The sequence below is a fragment of the Cryptomeria japonica genome, chromosome 5 (assembly GCF_030272615.1).
Source record: "Cryptomeria japonica chromosome 5, Sugi_1.0, whole genome shotgun sequence".
NCBI classification, from domain to species: domain Eukaryota; kingdom Viridiplantae; phylum Streptophyta; class Pinopsida; order Cupressales; family Cupressaceae; genus Cryptomeria; species Cryptomeria japonica.
In genome coordinates this window covers 901736471-901759848 of record NC_081409.1, presented here as the reverse complement: position 1 = coordinate 901759848, position 23378 = coordinate 901736471, and the positions used below count along the sequence as shown (strand labels likewise).

The window sequence follows — 23378 nt, the reverse complement described above, 5'->3', positions numbered from 1 at the left end:
AATTCATCATAAGGCACGTTTTGGGTGAAGATCAAGCAAGTTTTACGTTAGAAGGCAAGAAAGGAGGTGACTTGAACCCGTTGAAGACAAATTGGAGATTATGAAACGTCAACAAGGGACCTAAATGCCCAAGTTCGCTCTTGTCCCTCAGGCAGGGACCAGAGCGATTTTTGTCTTAGACAAATTTTTTGCCAAGTTTGAAAGATTTCCAAGGCATGGATGAGTGAAAAGGTACATTACGAATCCGTTGAAGATAAGTTTTGAAGGTGATAAATTGAAATGATGCCTACAGGACCAAGATCGCTCCTGTCCCTCTCCAAGGGACCAGGGTGATATAATGATAATATTGCCTCTTCTTCAAATTCAAGATACTCTAAGACGGAGAACAAGGTGGCAAGGACGTTTCGAAGTGTTCCAATCAAGCATAAAGCATCAAAAGTCGCTAACATTGAAAGATTTGCACTAAAATATCCCAGTTCGCTCCTGTCCCTCAGGCAGGGACCAGAGCGAAATTCTCATAAATGCCAAGGTTTCAAAAGTTAAACAAGCATCAAGCGACCAAAGAGGATCAAGGGATTTCATTTTACGCGTTGAAAGTAATTGCAAGTTGGTTGAGGCAAGGACAAGCTCAAAATACCTAAGCTCGCTCCTGTCCCTCAGGAAGGGACCAGAGCGATATTAATCATATTGGCTAAATCTCTCAAAAATCATGTGAGGTTAAGGTTTTGCAAGGAGGTAAAAGGTCCAAGGCATGATTAGAGGATGATGTTCGAAGGCTTCAAATGTTAAACGATCATCAAATTGAACAAAGAGGCTATATCGCTCTTGTTCCTCAGGAAGGGACCAGGGCGATTTTCATAGGATCCTTCATTTTCCTTCAAGTGCATGTCAAGGCAAGTTCACGCGAGATCAAGGACGTCCTTTAAAAAGCAATGAACAAGGAACCAAGGTTGAAGGATGATGCGTTTTAGCTAGAGCTTCAAGATCGCTCCTGTCCCTCTCCAAGGGACAAGGGCGATGATCCTTCCTAACGTTTAAATGCCTTATAGAATTCAAGCGAAATGAGCGTGGAATGAAGGAATTGCATTGTTTATCCTTCACGATAAAGATTGAGGTTCGAAGTTACAAAGATCTAAGTGAAAACATGAGGATCGCTCCTGTCCCTCTTCAAGGGACCAGGGCGATATTTGCTCAAACATTCATTTTCCTTCAAAATCATGACAAGGCAAAGATACACAAGATCAAGGACGCTATTTGGAAGGTAATGAACGAAGAACAAAGATTGAAAGATGGCGAATTTAGACCAAGACACAAGGATCGCTCCTGTCCCTCTCCAAGGGACCAGGGCGATATCATATCAAGAAGCACTTGTTCACACAAGCAAGTCAATCTAGCTCGAAATCCCTAGCAAAAATGTCAAATTCAACGTAAGAATGGAGACTTTGAACGTCGAAATTGCAAGAATCAAGACCAAGATGATGGATCGCTCCTGTCCCTCAGCCAGGGACCTGGGCGATGAGGTATGTATTTTTTCATCTTCAAAATTTTGGCGTTAAAACATTTTTTGAATTTATTTTAAATGCTAAAATCGATAAATTTAAAAAAATTCAATCAAAAAGCATTTAAAAATAACGCATAACATTTATTAATTAATTTTGCCTATTAAAAATCAAAAAAATTAATTATAAAGGCATAAAGTTAATTAATTATAAAATCAAATTGAGCGCTTGGGTTTATTTTACAAAAGTCGGCCTTGGTTTTTTATTAAAAATGGCTTTTAATTATCTTTGTTTTCACCAAGTCGGCCTAAGGTAATGCATGAGGAAAGTGCTTATAAAGGGAGGTGTTTATTTCATTTTTTAAATCATTATTCAAGCATCCTCTTTCATATGCGATTTGAAGTATACAAAGGAAGTGCGAAATTATCATTCAAGAGGAGGAGCGAATTTCAAAGGGGAAGGTGCAAGCATTATCAAAGGAGTTTGAGTTTCAAGTTAGGCGAACTTGCCAAGGACATTGAAGAACACATCAAGAACATATCAAAGGTGGCGAAGTTGCTAACTTGAGGAAGAGATCACGTTGAAGACCATCTAACGTCAATTTTGCCTAGGCAAATTCCTTGTTTTGCATTCTAGAGTTAGCTCTCAAGTGAGGTATGGCGATATGGATTTATTGTTTTGATTTTGATTGTTGATCGTCATAGCCTTCAAATTTTGAATTTTGAATTTTGAATTCCAGTAGCCCGATCGTTTTTTAGGAAATAATAACTCAAGGATTTATTATGAAGTTTCCTAAAAATTAATCTAATCTATGTTATATATTGCAAAATCATGTTGCTAATTTTGAAATGTTGTGTAGGCATCAAATGGAGATCTCATCAAGGAAAATCAAGCCGGATCAAGGACGATCTTCGCTGGGACGATCAAGCTAGGACAGGGGCGACCTCTCTCAATCCAACGTTCCAAGGCGAGGTACATCATCATCCTACACATCAAGGACACAAGGAGTTAGAACAAGGGCTCGTTGAAGAAGTAAATAGTTCCAGATGAATTAATTAAAGCAAGCTTCTCAACAACATCAAGTTGAATATCTACCAAGTTACAAGTGTCAAATGAGGTGGCGTCCTAGTCATCATTTCTCCAATCAGTGAGGTCCACCTCAGCATGTCCAGATTCAATGTACTTAACTCATGGAAGGTGGCACAAACTCCGATGTACCTACCCCGGCTATCCATTGGTCGATTTTTTCTAGAGAGGACATGTGTCCAAGCAATACAATTTTATCATTGGTTGAGCATTAAATGTTATGTAATGGTTGTAACAAACCCTAATTAGGGTTTTCATTGTAAAATCTTGGCCATTGATCGCGAATGGATCTAAGCCATTGAATTGTATTGAGGGCACTATATAAGCCCTGGCATTTCATTTTGAAAAGGCTAATTTAGCAATAAATTAGAGAGAGTTGTAAATAATAGAAAGCAGTTAGTAGATAGAGAGTAGTTAGAAATTGATAGAATAGTAATTAGAGTAGAATAGGAGGACAAGGCAAGAAATTGTTGCCATTGATTGTAAACAAACTCCATTTTCATTGAAGTAATGGTGAAGTGTGTCGTTTCTTGCAATTTGCATGGTTTCTTGTTGAGTCTTCAATCCTAGATGGTAGATGATTAGATGAATGGAGGAAATGCGATTGATTAATGGTGGAATTCGTATATCCATACTACTAGCAGTTTGTTGATTGCAGACTTGCCTTGTGTAGTCAACTGGAATCATTCAGCTTAAGCTCAATTTCAATTTGTCGCTTCTTCATTGATATGCATCAACTTGATGGTGTCTATGCCTGCGGTGATGATTTGAACATCATAAAGCTTCCCTTAGAAGATCGCACTAGCCTTGTAGAGATGGTCCATTGATGTCAAAACAAGACCTAGTTAGAGTTTCATCAAAAATCAAATCATTGCTCCTACATTCTTAATATTAGGATTAGATCTTCTCTTCGCCCTCATCCTTTTTCCATTTTTTCAAATCTAAGCCAGTAAGAGCCTGTGTTCCAGCAAAGCAGATCGGAAGTTCAATCATCAGATGTAAGTCCCCTTGTGATTCTAGCAAATCACATCATACCACTGGAGCTTATCCACACGTAGAGACCCTACCAAAAGAACATTGGAGTCATCCTAACTGATCCTTCATGCGAATCTTCAGCAGTTAGAGACTTTATTCAAGAGAGGATAAGATGCCTTTGGGTATTTTATTCTGTGTATAATCGTGTACAAAATACACGTCAACACCACTGCAGTTGACAAAGGGCTTCTGGCAAGAGGGCCAAGGGGGTATGTACCGTCCTTGGGCCTGATAAGCGCTACGGGCATCCTAAGGTAGCTTATCCCTTTATTTCCACTAGGAATTAAATATGGAGTTGACTTATTGATAACTAATAAACTCAAATGAATTTAGACAAATTATACCCTAGATGAGTTAATCAATCATTAAAAATCATTGTTTACGTGTTTTCTTAGATTTGTGAAGTTGGGACATTACAATTGGTATCAGAGCCAGGTTCTGCCATCCTGTTAAGGGTTGTTAATGCAAACTTATCAAAGGAGAACCAGAGGAAGTAGTAACCACATGGGTGAACCATTGGAAAATGAACTTAGAACATTCATGGAAAACAATGATAGAAAAACTCAAGCTCTAATGGAGCAAAATGAAAAAACAAGTCAGACTTTGCTTCAAGCCTTACAAGATATGAATACCACCATGAACACTCTTAGAAATCATTCCAATGGCAGAGAAGAAAACTCTAATCATTCTGAAAACACTCATCATACATCTTCCAGCTCCAGGATACAAAAACCCAATTTCCTACCTAGAGAGGGAAATAATAGGGAAGAAACAAATAACTCCTCCATGAATAACACAGAAGAAATAGCCATGGCCTATGCTAAACTAGGGCCAGAAGTAAGAGAGATTGTGTCTTTTAGGGAGTTTTGTGAAGCAAAGAAAAATGAGACCCCTAGGAGAAAACCGTTCAGCAGGGATCTAAAACACAAAGTAAATAAACTATCAATACCTAACTTTGATGGCTCCGGAAAAATATCAGCCCAAGCATGGATACAAAAACTTAATACATACTTAAATCTCAGCCCCATGACAGAAGATGATGCAGTCCAATTTGCCATTTTACACCTAGAAGGTTTAGCCCATGAGTGGTGGTATCATGGCACCCTCACACAAGGTCATGATGGTATAACAACATATGACGAGTTCACTCAGAAACTCATTAAGAGATTTGAGAGGAAACACCCACAAAAAGATTTCAAAGAATTAACCCTCTTAAGACAAAGGGGAACAGTGGAAGAATACATCACTGAATTTCAAAAAATTTCTGTAAGGGTCTTAGGAGTGGATGAGGACAGGCTCACCTATCTTTTTGTGGAGGGACTCAAAGACTCCATTAAAGGATTGATGAGAGCATTAAAACCTCCTACCCTAGACGATGCCATAGATAAAGCATTGGGCCTAGAAGACACTTCAACTTGGGAGAAACCCTCCAAAACATTCACTAAAAATACACATACTAAAGAATGGCCTAGGAAGGGAAACACCTTTAAAGAAAGGGAAGAGCTTAAGAGAAAGAACGAATGTTACCATTGTCATGAGAAATGGGAATATGGTCACAGTTGCAAAGAAGGAAATGAAAGAGATATGCTTAAGAAAAAAAGAATATGCTTTAAGTGCAAAGAAAAGTGGCAACCGGGTCACATATGTGGGAGGAAGAGCCAAGCCCACAACTTGGAAGCCTTATCTAGTGATGAAGAAGAAGAACTCAATGAACCCCCAAACAAAAGAGAAAAAATTACTGAAGATGTGCAAGTATCATTAGCCGCAATTTCCGTAGCTTCAAAACACCATCCATTCAGAATCAAAAGTGCGATAAAAGGGCAGAGAGTAATTGCACTCTTAGATAGCGGGGCTACCCACAACTTTATTGATGAAAGCTTGGTAAAAAGGTTGAAGCTGACAACACAAGAGTTTAAGGGTTTCCAAGTAGCTCTTGCAGACGGATCCACTTCCTCATGTAATAAAAAGATCCCTCAATTAAACATAACATTAGGGAAATACCCTACCAAAGAAGATTTTTATGTGGTAGAGTTAGGAGATTCAGATGTCATCCTAGGAATTCCTTGGATACATTCCTTGGGAAGATTCTACCTCGATCACCCCAAATTGGAGTTATGTTTCACTCAAAATGGACAGGAAGTACTAATCCAAGGGTTGCATGAGGGCACAACCAGAATGGTAACTTCCAAAAAGATGGAAAGGATTTTTAGACGTAGCCAAGGAGAGTGGGTTGCCCAATGCATGGTACTAGACAAAAATTCAAACCAAGGGGAAGCCATTCATGTTGATATTAAACCCATTATTAAAAAACATAAAAAAGTGTTTGAGGACATCCCAAAAGGATTGCCACCCAAGAGAGGATTTGAACACACCATTGAACTTGAAGAAGGTGCAAAACCAGTAATCACCACCCCTTATCGCCATCCAAGGGGCTATAAGGAAGAAATTGAGAAAGCTATCAAAGAACTTCTAGAAATGGGGCACATTCAACCTAGCTCCAGTCCTTTCGCCTCCTCTGTTGTATTGGTAAAAAAGAAGGATGGGATCATGCGGATGTGCATTGATTATAGAGCACTCAATAAGAAGACTATAAAGAACCGATACCCTATCCCTAGGGTGGACGAACTTATAGATGAATTACATGGAGCAGTATACTTTTCAAAAATAGATTTGAGATCGGGATACCATCAAATAAGATTAAGGAAGGAAGATGTTCCGAAAACAGCTTTTCGATGCCACTATGGCCACTTTGAGTTTTTGGTCCTTCCATTTGGCCTTACAAATGCCCCTGCCACCTTCCAGTCATACATGAACCACATCTTCAGGGGACAGTTGAGGAAGTTCCTGTTAGTATTTTTTGATGATATATTGATTTACAGCAAAACTTGGGAAGCACACTTGAAGCACATAGATGAAATATTGGGCCTACTTGAACAACATTCTCTTTTTGCCAAAATGTCAAAATGTGAATTTGGGATGGAAGAAATTTTGTATCTTGGTCATAAGATCAGCACCCATGGAGTTAAGGTGGATGAAGAAAAAATTGAAGCCATAAAAAATTGGCCACAACCCAGAACCCTCACTCATCTCAGAGGTTTCCTAGGTTTATGCAGTTACTATAGAAGATTTGTTAAAGGATTTTCAAAGCTAACTTCTCCTTTAACCAATTTAACTAAGAAGGGAGCATTCTTATGGTCAGATGAAGCCCAATCCGCATTTGAAAAACTTAAAGAGGTAATGAGTACTTGCCCGGTTTTAGCAATTCCGGACTTTTCAGCACCTTTTGAGCTTTATTGTGATGCCTCAGGAGAAGGCATTGGAGCTGTCTTAATGCAAAAGAAACATCCCATAGCCTTTGAAAGCAGGAAACTTAGAGACACAGAAAGAACCTATTCAGTTTATGATAAAGAAATGCTAGCTATTATGCACGCATTAGAGAAGTTCAGACAATACCTGTTATGTGGGAAGTTTATAGTTAAAACTGATCATAACAGTTTGAAGTTTTTTCTCAATCAAAAAGATTTGAATGATAGACAACAGAAATGGGTGAGTAAACTTCAGGCATATAATTTTGACATAGAATATATGAAAGGGAAATATAATGTTGTGGCAGATGCTCTTTCAAGGACACCTTACTTGGGGTCCTTATCAGTCCTATCTATAGATTGGAAGACAGCTCTAAGTACCGAATATGCCAAAGACAAATTTTCTAGCAACATTCTAGAGGGAAAAGAAACAGATGAAATTACCGGGTAATTGATGACCTCATTCTCTACAAAAACAGAATCTATGTTCCATCAGGGTCAAATATAAAAAAAGACATTATAAGGACTTATCATGACCTTCCTTTAGCAGGTCATCAAGGGTATTATAAAACCTACAAGCAGATTAGAGAAAGATTTTCATGGAAAGGATTAAAGGAAGATGTACTGAAACACACCCAAGAATGCATGGTGTGTCAAAGAAATAAAGAAGAACACACTTTCCCTTCAGGATTACTCCAACCACTACCAATCCCAAATCAAAAGTGGGAGAGTATATCCATGGACTTCATAACAGGACTCCCAAAGGTACAGAATAAAGATTGCATTTTTGTAGTAGTGGACAGATTAACAAAATATGCACATTTTCAGGCCATTCCTTCAAGTTTTGGAGCATCACAAGTGGCCGACGTCTTCTTTAAGGAAATTTTTAAGTTACACGGTTTACCCAAGAATATTGTGAGTGACAGAGATAGACGATTTCTTAGCATATTCTGGCAAGAACTATTCAAACTATCAGGAACGGAGTTAACACCAAGTACCAGTTATCATCCACAGACCGATGGGCAAACAGAAATCGTAAACAAATGGATAGAAGGTTATTTAAGGAATTATGTTTCAGGTCAGCAGAATGCTTGGGTAAAATGGCTGCATCTTGGAGAGTATTGTTACAACACAACCCATCATATGTCGATCCGAATGAGTCCCTTTAAAGCCCTCTACGGGTATGAAGCAACATCCTTTGGGGATTTCATCCGATCGGAAAGTCATGTACCAGGTGCAAAAGACTTCCTCTAGCAAAACACAGATATCATGAATGCCCTAAAAGATAATCTTCACCAAGCACAAAATCAACAGAAATTGTATGCGGACAAGAAAAGAATTGAAAGGTCTTTTGAAGTAGGAGACTTGGTATTTTTAAGACTTCAACCTTACAAGCAGTCATCCATTAAAATCAGTGGAGCTGAGAAATTGAAACCACGATTCTATGGTCCGTATAAAATTTTGAAAAGGATAGGTGAAGTGGCCTATGAATTGGAGCTACCAGATCACAGTAAAATACATAATGTGTTTCATGTATCTCGACTAAAGAAGGTGTTGGGCCTACACGTTTCCCCTTGTACCGAGCTACCCCCAATTGATAATGAAGGGAAGTTGATTTTGGAACCTGAGCTCATCCTTGACAAGCGAGAAAGAGAATTAAGAAGAAGAATCATAACAGAGTATTTAGTCAAATGGAAGAACCTTCCTAGAGAAGATGCCACATGGGAGGGAGGTGAGACCATTAATCATCTTAACCCCAGTTTGCTTGAGGACAAGCAAATTTGAGTGGGGAGGGCTGTCATAACCCCATATTTTTGTAAATTATAAAAAAAAATATAAATAATAATAAAAATAATAAAACATTTATATTTTTGAAAATGATTCCTTATTTTATATTAATATAATAATAATAATGTTAATTACTTCTCGAATTAACTTCACCATAAAATGTTGATCAATTAATAAATAATTATTAATACATATAAATTATCACTAAATAAATATAAACCTAATATATTATGAAACATTTAAAATACATTATAAAAAACAAATAAAACTCATGCAAGTATATTTTCGATACCTAAATTATAATAAACAAAATACTTTAACTAAAGTTTCGGGTATGTTTAACCCCGTAATTGGCATGGCTTAAGGCAACGGCTTTGGGCGAAAACGAGGCGTCGTTTTAAACAAACGCCGAGAGACGTTGCGGGTCACCCCTTCCGCAAGAGACACGTCCCCTGGCTTGGTCCACGCAAACCCCCCTCCACAAATATTAAAGCAGAACTCTTAGCGGGGAGGAGGATAGGAAGGAAAAAGGGAGGAACGTAGGCAGACACACGGCCGAGGGTATTTCGGGCAGAAAGGACTGCGCGCAGGAAACAGGTAAGATCGATAACCATTAAGTATATTTCATAGTAAAAGTAATTTTAAAAATAGTAATTCCGATAGACAGTATATAGAATGTTAATGTTAAATAATAGTATAAGGTTTTCATTAAATACATTGTATGTTATATTAAAGGTAGACAAATAATATAGTTAATATAAAATAATAAATATATATATATATATATATATATATATACGTATATATGTTGCACAATATGAATAAATCATCATGAATGAATAAGTTAGTAAATAGTTTGATAAATGAACTAATTAATAAACCACAAATCCTGACTAAGGAAATAACGTCATGATGTAATTAAGGGTTAATAGATATAATATGCATTACTATTAAATTATGACTAATATGAATAAAGCAATTATATATTTAAACCTAGTGGGGTAGATGAGGAATTAGGCAACAGGGATAGCAGGAACTAGGCCTCTGTCAGGTAGCCCACCCACTGTAGTTGACAAAGGGCTTCTGGCAGGAGGGCCAAGGGGGTATGTACCGTCCTTGGGCCTGATAAGCGCTACGGGCATCCTAAGGTAGCTTATCCCTTTATTTCCACTAGGAATTAAATATGGAGTTGACTTATTGATAACTAATAAACTCAAATGAATTTAGACAAATTATACCCTAGATGAGTTAATCAATCATTAAAAATCATTGTTTACGTGTTTTCTTAGATTTGCGAAGTTGGGACATTACATATAGGAAATGTATGACGAGAATAATGGTGGAGTTATGTTAAAAAAGAAAGCTTTCCAAACATCTTTTTTCGAACCCTGTGAAGAGGCTCTCATGGCGGCACATATGGCAGCACATGAATCAGACATGGCGGTGCCCAGAAGCAAGGCACAAAGAAATTTTAACCAAAAGATATACCATGGTAGCCAAAAGATAAATCAACAAAAAATCATGCCCAACACTCAAAAAATCGTGCTCAATTAGTAAGCAAAAGGACCATGCCTAGCACACATAATCGAAAAATAGGAAAAGAAGGTCCAAGCATGGCGGCTAAAGCGAACAGCAGAGTAAACATTCAGTTCTTTTTCATCAAAGAATGCTTAGAGATGGGTCGTTTTAGCTTACTCGTGGCAGCATATGGCATGGCGGATTTCTGCACTTCAAACACCACAAGGGTCTGCATATTTTTCCAGTTTTGCGAACCAAGAAGTAACCGTAGCGGTCTGCAATAAATCCCTGCGAATTTCCCCCATAGCGACACTCAGAGATCACGAATGGTGCAAATCAGTCATGACGCTTTCAACTCGCCCAAACCCTCATGGTGGTCCTTTCAAGTTTCCAGTAGCAAGGAATGAAAATATCGCATGAAGAGAGGAAATGACTTTTAGGTTTTTCTATTTTCCGAAATATGCATTGATAGCCTAAGGCATTTGTTTTGCCTTGTCTCTTTTAGTTTTATTTCCTCTCCAAATGCCATGCAAAGATGCCTAGGGGGTCATTTATTTTGCTTTCCCCTTGTATATCCTTATTAAGTGATTTGTTAATATCACTTAATAAGTGTTTTGTAATGGCTAATGTTTATTAAGTGATATTAACAAATCACTTAATAAATATATCTTTTATAAAGTTTTTTAGGCATGGTTGTAGAAATGGAAAAATAATTCATTAAAATATTTTGAAACTATTTACTTAAATAAATATTTGTTGCATTTCATTTTTATGTTTAAAGGTCATCAAATTTAATAAATATAGTAAGGAAAATATTTATTTAAAGTGATTAATTTAAAACACTTTAATAAATATATTTTCTTATTACATTTATCGATTTAATAGATAGAAATAATAAAATTACTTATTAAAGTGATTTAAATTATTAATCACTTTAAATAAATAGCTTTATTATCTTTATTTTATTAAATCTTGACTTTAAATATTAAAAGGGAAATTAAACAAATATTCAATTAAGTAAAAGATTTTAAAATCACTTTATAGGATTATTTTTCATTTTTATTTGATAAAGTCAAAAGGGAGATATTTTTTGCATTAATGAAGGCTTGCAGGCCTGTCAGCTGATATTTTGGGGCCATTTATGGTGCTTTTAAGAGCTTTTATGGTTACAACATGGGTTGGCTTGACTTTTGGCCTAGGTTTTCCCCTTTCAGACTTGTTTCAGGTCTTTTTAAAGGTGGGTTTTTGTTTCTGCTCGCCCAAGAGGAGGTGGAATTTATTATTCATTATCTTCTTTTTGAAAAGCATATATACTACCTTCCTTCTTCATTGTAGGGGTTCTTGATCATTCATCTTTTGGCAGACTGTAATTTCTACAAAAGGGAATGTTTTTTGTAACACTTTTTCAGGAGTAAGAGAGCATTGTAACAACTTTGAGTAGTAATAAGCAGTCCATGCCTTCCCATATTCTTTTGTCATTATGAGTACTTGGTGTTTATGCAGGTTTTTGTGATATTCTTGTCCTTTAAACTGTATTTTCATATAGGTACCTTATGCAGAAGCATAATTATTTGCAGGTTATAAGTTGTGAGTGAAATAACAGTCTTAGGTTGTGAGAAGTGTTTTTCTCTTCTAGGGATTGTGATTTTGGCTTTCTTATAAATTATTTATGCAAGGGTTATGATCTACTGGGTTGTGTAGGTGAGTATTATTGCTGTCATACTGTTTGTTGTTTGTTGTTTCTTTCCCACAATACTCAGTTTGGTGCATCACCTGTTAGGCAGTAGGTTCATTTTTCATGTTTCCCTTCACTTTTCTCAAAAAATCATTAGGATAGTTAGAATTAGGTGATAACTAGTTAAGAACCAGCTTTCTCTGGAGGTTCACTCCAAGTATTAGGCAACCCACAGGCCTAGGAGAGTTCCCATGTGTCACAAGCCTGCTGAGTTAAGAGCTTAGCAAGACAGGGTGTAGGTTCAATTGATAACAGAGAGCTCATTTGGATTGTGCAAATTATTTGATGTACTCTTGTTAAACCCTTGTAGTTTTGTGGGATTGAACTTGGTTCATCTCAGCCTTCTTGAGGACGAAAATCCTCTCGGAGAAGATTATTCATGATGGTGAAATATCTTCCTTGATTAATATGGTGTCTATAATGTCCCTGTTTGATATTTTCCTTATTTTAGTCCTGAAACAATAACTTTAATTTTAAATTATATCTGTAATATATTAATAAGTATAATCTTATCAAAACTGAATATATTTTATTATAATCTTTAACTCAAAATCTTAAGAATAATGTGAAATATAGATCCTATCTTGCTTTATTGTAATAACTATAATAGCCTCTTTCCAAAGTCTAACGCTCCCTATATGTCTTCATAAAACTCTTCACTGTCTCCTTCTTTAATATATATTGACTTTCCTATACTCAGAAATCTTCCCATTCAAGACCAATTTATGATCTTCTTATCATGAATATGATCTTAACCTAAATCAATTGTCATATAGCCCGATCTTCTCCTGGCCTAATTCCCCCCATCTCGGGTGAATTCGACGGTCTTAATATATGAGGGGAAACGATGTTTGAATAGACACGTATTCTTAATTTATCCTAACTCGCACCTTTTGGTTATACTTTGATCGGTTACTTAACAAATCAGAATCTTGTTTTCCTTAATGATTTTGCTGATCATTGATAATTCTTAAACAGATCGATCATTATATTGTAAGCATCTCTCATATAGTTGACCCAATCAACCATCTTGATAATAAGTAAATTTGACTTGTTTTATTGTTGTTCTCAACAGACGTAAGTTTATTAAATACATTTCTTAATCTGATTGCTGCTCACAATCGGGTTGTTTTATTAACATTCTTCTTGAATAGACATCGACTATTGATATTGCATGTCAACATATCAATAAATATAATCAATTTTCTTTAGTGATGTTGCTGTTAGAAATCCTTACCAAATCATGCTGCCAAGTGGAGTAGCCACTGCGCATTACTCTCAAGACATTACCGCTGACTTCTAGTGATGACAATATTATCTCCGTAAGACATACTCGCTGCATATCACTTCATAAGTTAATTGCTTTCAAGCATATACTTATCACTGCTTTAGTCATCTCTATGCTATGCCTTAATGATATTGCCATGAGCCACGTTACCCACTATATTTCTGAAGATTATTATATTGGCAGCATAGGAAATGATATGCCTGTGAATGGAGACAAGAGGTGATGTGCCTCATTGAGTGGTTCGTATTTCACTTTTAGAAGAGTTTGGAAGGAGTTTATACTGTTGCAAGGGAGATCATTCTGACATGTGTCAGATCTGGTCTGCCAGAAAGATTACCAAGTGATATGCTGGACACTTAAAATTAGCAGCAGCACTCAAGCTGGTGAATTGATAAAATTTTTATTTCTGTTTTCTTGGGTCTCTTTATTATCTTCAGCCACTAGCCATTGAGAAGGAAGGAGTGGGACCCACAAGGACTTGGCAAAGGCTCCAAATGTATATATCAACTCAAAGATTAAAAACAGAAATAATATTGTAAAATTTATATTATTATTTGATAACTATGAAATTAATATTAATCTTTAATAAATATATAGTTTATATTAAATCTTGTTCATTATTATTGTTAAGATTTTATTTAGTTCATTTTATTTGATTATATCTATATATTTTATATTTTAATTTGTATTATTATTTATCATTAAATTCTATCATGTTTAGACGGGGACATCACAGGCTCATTTAGAGTTACAGGCTGTGCAAAAGAGAGATTTTGTAGGTATGGTCGAAGTTGATTTGTGGAGTTTGTAGAAGTTTTCTTAGATAGTTTTAGGACACCATGTATGGAAGTGGGATTCTTAATTTTAGTGAAGATTAATAGTTGCTGGTAATGAAGTTGAACACCATGGTTGAAGCTGATTCCTAGAGCTGGGTGTTGGACATTTTTTGTGATTGCTATTGCATATCTGTTGGGTGCTGCAGTCTGAACTTTATGGCAACTAAAATCAGATTCTTGGCATTGAGATTTGTACAGATTTAAGGTGTAGAAGTATCAGTATTGCTGGTTGACTTCCTCTGTAGTTAGAACATGAGTTGAACAGATAGGTCATGGGGCATTTTGGTCATTGGTGGCATCTAGAGGACATTACTGCTGTCCTTTTTTTAGCTTGGATGTGGGAGTGGAAGCATATTGGCTGGGAGTCATTCTTTAGGTTGGCATATTGAAGAAGAGCAATTTGACAGGTATATGCAGATCAAAATCAGTCACACATAGGCGATGAAGATATTTTTTTTGAGTCGACTCAATATTGGTACAGAGTTAATAATGCTCTTTGAACACATAATAAAATACTAAGTATTCTATCCTCTCTTGAACAAGGAAACCTTGAATGCTAAGCATTATGATCAAACAAGGTAACCCCAAGGTTTACAATGCGAATGATCGACTTTGAATTTTGGATAGACTTAGGTTACAGATGTGATATGCTGGTATGACAAAGGGACTTATGCTTATGAATTGTAGCTGGAACTTGGAAACTAACTTACTCAATTAAAGGAATATCAAAAGGGAAAGAGGGTATAGACAAAATAATCTAATCCTAAGGACAATGATAATAATGAATAGTGCTTAGATAGATGAATTCCTCAAACTAAGCTTTGCTTTGTCATGATAACAAGTACACAAAACTGATGCGTTCTCTTAAGGTAGTGAATTATTTTCATTATTGCAAATATTCATACAAATACTCAATACTGGCGCAACTTGATGTCATGTCCCCTAAAACATGATTGAAAATTGCATACAAAATATATTAATTATCTTATATAAATCCTTCCATTCGTTTATATAAATAATTAATATACTATTGCTAGATGAGTAAAAGACTTTAACTTATATCTTTTGATTATCACCGTAAATAGTGTCTAACTATTACGGGAATTATTACGGGAAGTTCAACTACCTGTTGCAAATAAAAGGATGGACGATAGCCATGAAGGGGGGAGAATTGATAGAAGAATTGGTGGAAGAATAATTTGCAGTCAGTATGTGTTAATACACATTCGGAGAATAATAAACCTTTCGTCAGTTTTTGGACTGACCTACTGGTTGGTCAAATCAGGATAATCATCAACCGTGCTTGTCTCAGGAAGAAGTCATGGTTTTCCTAGGTTGGATACACGTATATTTGGACACACGCAAAATTGCAGAATCGCGAGTTGCTAACACGACTGAACCCCGAGAGAAGTATACGCAGCAATGCCTGAATGCAGTAACAGAACCACGGGAAATGTTCGCACCTACAGCCGGACAACACAAACAGGGGAAATGCAGTAGTCTGCGAACCTTGGAAACCCGATATCGGGCGATAGCGTAAAAGGTTATCCAATAGTAACAGGTGTGATGCCCGCAGGAGCAAAGGAAAGAGACTGTGGTTATTTCACAGTATGAAGGAGTGGGTAAATGCGTGGGGAACTACGGAGTAACTGTGCAACATCTACGGGCCTACTTCTCTACAATACATAATACGCATTGACTATATGTGACTGCAGCAGGGTTGACATAAGGAGAGCTTGGATCAGTGCACCGGGAAACCATCTTGAAAGAGAATTACAATAGCTACACCAACATTTGCACCTGGGTACTTCAAATCAGGTTCTTAATATATTCTCATTGTTCCATTGTGTGTGTACATATCAGTTTATAGATTCCAGAAATTCTGAAACCTGGCCTTGGTTAAATTAGTTCATATATTGATCTGTTGATATCATATTTTCAAAAGGGATGGCATCACATTGATAGAATTCTTTATTTGTGTGCCACAAACTGTTATAATGCCAGCAAGTAGATGTAACAGGCAATAAATCCTATTTGTTTCTTATATTTTATGGTTATTGTTCTAAATCACTCCTATGGTATCTTGTTATCGTTGGGCTTAAGCCATCGATGAAAATAGTCTCAGAATGTTCTGAAAGTTTAACTGAAAGTGTGAACAACCTAACAGTCAAGTGTTTGTAAAACATATTAGCATATCAGAATAATAGCAGGGACATTGCACTTGAACAAATATCCACGATTGAACTTAGCCACAATAACAAGGTTCATGCTAGCTTTACACTGTATCTTACAATCAACAAACCACAATGAACCAAGGAATTCTTCATATATCATTGCATTTCTCCATCAAGATCAATAAACTTTATCTAAAACTTGAATTGAAACATGAGAAGTAGGAAACCATGCAACATGTTGAAATAACACACAAAATCCACCATATCTTCAATGGAAGAAGTATGTTTATTGATATTCCATCAAGCCTTGGCAACATTCTTTGCCTTCCCTCCTCCTCTACTCTGACTTAGCCAATTATTCCTCTACTATTGAACTATTAAACTTTACAAATGAGAAAGCAAGGCCTTATATATAGATCCCCATTACAATTAAAGGGCCAAGGTTGATTTAAAATCAATGGCCAAGATTTGACAATAAAACCCTAATTAGGGTTAGTTACAACTAACTCCTTCTTGACCGATGAGAAAATTACATTGCCTAGGACACATGTCCTTATTTAAATGTGGACCAATGAGTAATGGGGCTAGGTACATTAAATTCAGTGCCTTGCACATGTGTAGTTGTCCTTCTTGGGATGAGTTAGGTTCAATGCACCTAGACATGCTGACTTGGTGTGAATGGATTGGTTGATGATGAATGAGGGCCACCTCAGGCCCTCATTAGGTTCAATGAACCTAGACATGCTGACTTGGTGTGAATGGATTGGTTGATGATGAATGAGGGCCACCTCAGGCCCTCATTAGGTTCAATGCACCTAGACATGCTGACTTGGTGTGACTGGATTTGTTGCATAAAATTAGAATTCAATGAGAAATTTGTGAAATAAGCTAATAATTCATAAAATCCTTCTTTCTTTTTGAATTGACAATTCTCTCCTTGACCTTGCACTTGTTGTCTTGAATACACATTTGACTCTTGAAATTCGCACTTCACTTGAATTGAATTCACCTTTGAATAGATGGGAAGGAATTTGGGATCACTTTATATATGAATCACATATTTTGAATGAAGGAGGTCAGCTAGGGTTCTCACAGTTCTTTTTGTTTTCCTTTAATAAATTTAGTTCATTTCAGTTCATTTCAGTTTAGTTCGTCCGAAGCAGAAGCATCATAGAATTGCTATATCTGATGATGAAATTCCAGCCATAGCAAAGAAGTGAAAGAACAATCCAAATGTAAGTCCCCTTGGATAACTAGCATATCACATCAAGCCTACTGAGTCACGTCCATTGCGAATAGGAACCTTGGAGTCGATTGTTTGAACTTACGGTAATCTTAGCATACAATCGTGCTTTGATCAAGAGAGAGTGAAGTGATCATTAGGCAACTTTATTTTGTGCTAGGCACTGTCATAAAAAACACGTCAACAAAACCCTCAAGACTCTCACCAAAAGATGAATGTTGTTGACGGATGCTTGGACTTGGGCCACCAAGCGAATCCGATGGCGTAGAAGTGGATACATTTTGAGTCATCACTGCTGCTAGTGTTTCCTTTGTTTTTTGCATTTCTTTTCTCAACTCAAAACCAGCAAGAAGTGCCTTCATCTCTCTAACCATCTCCTGAGTCGATGCATGGCATATGTCCACATTTTGTCCATTTATATTGGCAATGTGATATTTTAATCTATTAATTTCCCCTATCATCCACTTACCGCATTCAGTACAAGTGATCTCACCCTTTTTATTTCTCGCTACCCCATACTTCCATGCTGGGTCTTTTCTAGATGGCCTTGACTTTGTAGTTGAGATTGCTGTTTCAACATGAGAAAATAAAAAAAAATAGTAGGGTTTTGTGAAAAATCAGCAAACAAATTCAATCATTTGAAAACACTAGAATAGAAAAACAAGCTAAAAGTACTAGTAAATAAGTTATAAAGGGAAATGGAATTTTTTTTGCGAGCATTGCCCCCTATCTTTCAAGATCTTTTTGATTTTCAATCTAAGAAAACTAAAAAAAAGAGAATAAAAATCACGAACTTGGCTCTATTTTAATCTCGTACGCTCCTGTTGTCCTCTTTTGCAAACCCTACTTCACAATGTAGACCTGTTTTGGGTAACAAACAATAGAAAGAAGTGAAGAAAAAACCAAAAAAAAAGAACTTTTTAACTAGTTGGGCATTTCTAGGTAGACGCGAGAGTCCTAGGTCAGGATTCATGAGTTTGACCCTAGGACTCACACAAGACTTCAGCAAAAAATTACGAGGTTTTGGGGGTGACTCGGTAGGACTCAGCTCGCGAGTCCATGGTGAGACTACTCAACAAGCCAATGGACTCAGGAGTCCCATGATCCTAGCTGAGTCTTCAAACTATGCATGTACATATACATACATAAATATACATATCCATACATAAATATACATATCCATACATAAATATACAGATACATTCATAAATATACATATGCATACATAAATACATATACTTACATTAATACATATACATATATATTGAACTATTTTGAAAAAATACTGTTTGCTGTTTTTTGCTTACGTTGTAGTTTTTCATAATTTGACATGCAATATTCTTTGTTATGTTTTTTCCGAAATTCCATTTTGTTTGTGTTTTGTTTCAAAGTAATTGATGCCATTTAAAGAACTGTATTTTACTTCTTACAAAAACTTAAGGAATTTTGTACTTAATATATTTTTAGATGCTTTTCTTTTCATCAATATTTGCATACAAGCTAGCTTTTGAAAACTCGATGTCATTATATATCTTTTTATAGTAATCCAAAAATTTCTTATAGTTGTACATTATTCCTTTGAGAACTACTTCCATCTGTAAAATTCATTTTGTTTCACCTAACTCTAGAGATATTTGCGAGTGCTTTCAGTTGATAGTCCAAAAATCATATTGAAATTCATCAACAATTGAAAAACATAAATTAAAAACAATTTTGGAGTTCAATAGTTGATAATTACTAACAATTTGATTTCTAGACACTACTTATTGTTCTCTATAATATTATTTCATTAACCTTATAAATTTTCATATTTTGTTACAGATATGCTCGTTTTGGAGATGTGTCACCCAAAGTTGATGTGTATTCATTTGGAGTTGTCCTGTTTGAAATTATTTCTGCTAGAGAAGCTATAATCCGTAATACTAGCACATCTAATTCCTCATCTCAACAGGATGAACAGATGGGCCTTGTCACATGGGTAAAAACCTTATTCATACGACTCATTAAATAATGAATTATTTTTCCAACACCAAGTAAACTTGAATTTATAAATTTATTGTGCAAAATATTCTAGTTCTTTCTTTTACCTAGAATTGAGTGCAAGATGATATATCTGAGCTTCCATTTTCATAAAATAAGAAAATTATATGTGAAAACACCTGAAAATGTCAATCTCTTATTGTGTAATTAAAGTGACCTATTTTACTGTTAGCATAATATTCATTTTTGGATGCCATTTTTTGGTATTAACCACATATATAATCTAATATCTGATTTATTCCTTCAATGACCAATTTGTATGAGTGGTCATTTCTTATATGGCCAATCTCACATGATTGGGTAGTACTCTTGGCTCCGAATTGAGTTCAAGAAATTCTAGTTATGAGATTAAGGCCTCCAAATTCTTCTAGCTGAAAAAATTGAGTTCCATTCTCTATAGCTTCATATTTTGGACTCTTCAATTGTTGACTATCATAGTCGAACTTTCCTGGTGTAACTTCAACATTCTCTAGTATTGCATGATGTAGGTTTTGTTGTGTTGTAAACACACACCCCATTGCAAATGGGGATCCCATCTTTTGCTTGTTAGCTTGGTTGTTTTGCCTAGTTTTGCTTAGTAAATTTAGCAATAGTTTTGGTCTCCTAACTGTTATGAGAGATGAGTTTCATATTGCTCTTATCAAATTGTCAAATTTAATGCCTAAGGAATTCAATGATGAAAAAGTGAGAAATTGTGAATGGACTTCACTTGACAAAACATGAAATCTGATAAGGAGAGGTGAAGGTTGTTAAGGATGGAATCATGAATTCGAAATTGAGTCATAAAAAATTCCATGGTTTCAATTCCAAAACAAGGAAACTTCCTTGTCAAGGTTGGATTTCTGATCTGGACAAGGAAAATAAGGTGATGAAGGTTCTTTGAAAAATGAGGTTCTGAGAGAGAAAAATCATTGCAAGGAGAAGAAATTTGTGAAAAGATTAGAATTGTGCAAGAAAAAAATGCAAATGTAGGGTTCAAAATTGCAAGTAAGACATCAAGTTCCGCTTGAAATTGTAAGGCAACTTTGCAATTCCGTTAAAAAACGTAAAACCTAAGTGAGTTTTCACTTGAAATTGCAAGTATAATGTTAAAATTTCTCTTGAAATTGCTGAGCGATCTTGGAACTCCCCTTGAAATTGTTAATCAACCTTGCATTTACACTCAAAATTGTTGGGCCAAGGTGAAATACCTCCACCAATTGTAAAGAACCCTTGCATTTCCGCCTCAAATTGTAGAACACCCCAGAATTTCCTCTCAGCAATGCAAGATGATGTAGGATTTCTGGAACAAAGTGCAATAGGACATGAAAATTTTACCCTAAAATCCTTGCACACATGAAATCTCCACCTTGGAATCCTTGAACCATTCAAAATCCTGCCTAGGAATCCAGGTCTAGGGCAGAAATCCGCTTGAAAATGCAAGCATAGGTCAGATTTCCGCTCAGCATTGTCGCAAGATGTAAGCATCCACCTTATATTATAGCCATTTAAAACAAGGTAAGATCAAGAAAGAGGCCATCCTGGATCGAGACGCAAGAAATTCCCTCCAAAGTTTGATTTTAAAATGCAAAAAATCATCACCAAGAAGGCCAACCTGAAGGGGGAGAGGTTTTGGAATTTAAAAAATGAAATAAAACATAATCTTGTCGACCTCAGCAAGCAAGTGTAGTTGCTATGATGAACGCCTGTAAATGCAAGATTAGAAGTCATTTCCACATCATTTCTAAACATCATTCAAAGCCAATTAAAGGAAGAACGAAATAAAGAGCAAATTCAAAGCAAATAAGAGGAAGAATTAAGGAGTGAATCCTAGTAGAGCAGATAAGTGTGATTTTCTACAAGAAAATTAGGTTTCAAAGTCAAAGTGCTGAAGGATAAAGAGGGAAGTACTTGATTTTGTCCAGAAGGTTGACATTGAAGGCTAAAAAGGAGGTGATTTGTGAAGGAAATACAGGCAATTTACATTCATATTTGAGCAAACTTCTTCACCAATTCAACCATTTCCAGATTTGAAGCATCATTTCCCGAAAATTACAGGTTTAAGAGTATCATTTCCAGAGATTTTTTAAGTTATTCCAGTCTGTTAGAGACAAAATCAGAAGTCGTTAAGGTGCATTTTCTGGAAAATTTTGTGCAAAGTGAAAACAAAGGTTTGAGAAGTTCCATCAAATCATCTTTCTGAAAGCATTTTAATTGTGAAGTGAATGTGAAAACTAATTTTTTTGAAATCCAAAATTGATTAAATCTTTTCACAATTGCTTTGGAAGAATGTTTTGCATGAAATACCTTTAATCTTTTGTTGTGTGTTGCACACGCTCCCTGTCGCCGACAGGGTCCCCCTCTTTTTTGGTCTTTTCGCCTTCACCCTGTTGAGTTTTGCGCAGGGTGTCTCGCGTCCTTTTTTTGAGCGTGCCCGTAATTAGTCCAGGAGATGATGATGTCATGAGCGGAAGCCTAGGAATCCGCAAGGTGAGTTTAACGTTCGGGCGTTAAAATTCCAAGAAGATCGCTTAAACTTGTAGAATCGCCTAAGTTAGGTAAGAAATGGCAGAAGCTTGAAAATCCCCCAAAAAGTGATAAGGCGTCTAAAGCTCGCAAAAAGACCCAAAGTGTCGATTTTCGCCAAAAGGATATAGAAGGGAAAAAAATTGTTAAAGTGTCAAAAGTTTTCAAACCTCCCAAAATCGCTGAAATTCGCCATAAGGAGGAAAAATGTCAAAGTTTTTTTTAAACTTTTCAAAAGTGCCCAAAACTCCGAAATTTGCATTAGAAGGGTAAAGTGCGAAGTGTTTAAAATTTGCATCTAAGTCAAAATCGCCGAAGTTTGAGCTATAAGAAAATCGCAATGTTTTAAAAAAGCTTACAAAATGCTCTAAATCGCCGAAGTTTGAGCTATAAGGAAATCGCAATGTTTTAAAAAAGCTTACAAAATGCTCTCAATCTCGGAAGTTGGCAAAAGGACTCCAAACCCTAAAATTCGCCAATAAGGCATGAATTGCGAAACTTTAAAAGTTTGCGTAAGCCTCTTAAAACCCGAAGTTTCAACTAAAGTAGAAAATCGCGATATAGTATAAAGTTCGCAAATAGCTTAAAAACGCCGAAGTTCGCATCTGAGGCAGAATCGCAATGTTACAAAGTTTTCAAAAGAGACTCCAAACTCCGAAATTTACATTCCAAGGGTAAATCACGCCATAGTTTTAAAACCTCGCAATCACTCTCAGAATGCCGAAGTTCGTGTAAAGTTAAAATCGCGAAGTTTATAATCCTTGCAATTGCCATAACCCCCATTTTTAACGACATAAATCGCGCAGGAGTTTGGAAGCTCGCGGAAAGAGCAAAATGCCCAGGCTCGACAAGGTATTCAATTGCGAAGAGGTTTGTTGAAGGAGAGTAAAACCCCATTTTAAAAAAAAAACGCCAAAGCTGAAAATGGAGGAGTTTGAAGTTTAGGGAGAGAGCTATATCACCCAAGTTTGACGCCATAGAGGAGAGGTATCGCAGTGGTTAAAGTCTTCAAAAGACTCTATAACCCCGAAGTTTGCAAAGGGCGAAAGTTTTAAACTTTGCAAGAGGCCTCATTCGCCGAAGTTCGGCATCCAAAGGGAAATTGCCAAGTTCAAGAGGTTTGCAGCATTTGAAATTCGCAAAGTATAAAAACTTGCAGCAGAAGTAGAATCACCGAAAATTCCAACCAAGGTAAAAATCGCTAAATCTAAGTCTTCAAAACTGCATTCTTCTCAAAGCTTAGGCCTGAAACAAGAAATAGGGAGTTAACCGTTAGAATTTGAAATTGCAGAAACCCTCCCATTCCAAATTTGCAAGCTATGCATT

The 23378-nt window shown here is 36.2% G+C and overlaps 1 protein-coding gene across 3 annotated transcripts in view; it reads left to right on the top strand.

Annotated features, from left to right (window-relative positions):
• LOC131034672 (chitin elicitor receptor kinase 1) overlaps nt 1–23378 on the top strand; it is a 175772-nt gene that overhangs the window by 125026 nt on the left and 27368 nt on the right. For 2 of the 3 annotated variants that reach the window (XM_057966244.2, XM_057966243.2), the window contains one exon: nt 19329–19485. The exons of the other annotated variant lie outside the window; for it this stretch is intronic. In XM_057966244.2, the coding sequence (XP_057822227.1) occupies nt 19329–19485 (157 nt within the window). The remainder of the gene's footprint in view (nt 1–19328; nt 19486–23378) is intronic. 3 annotated transcript variants of the gene reach the window in all.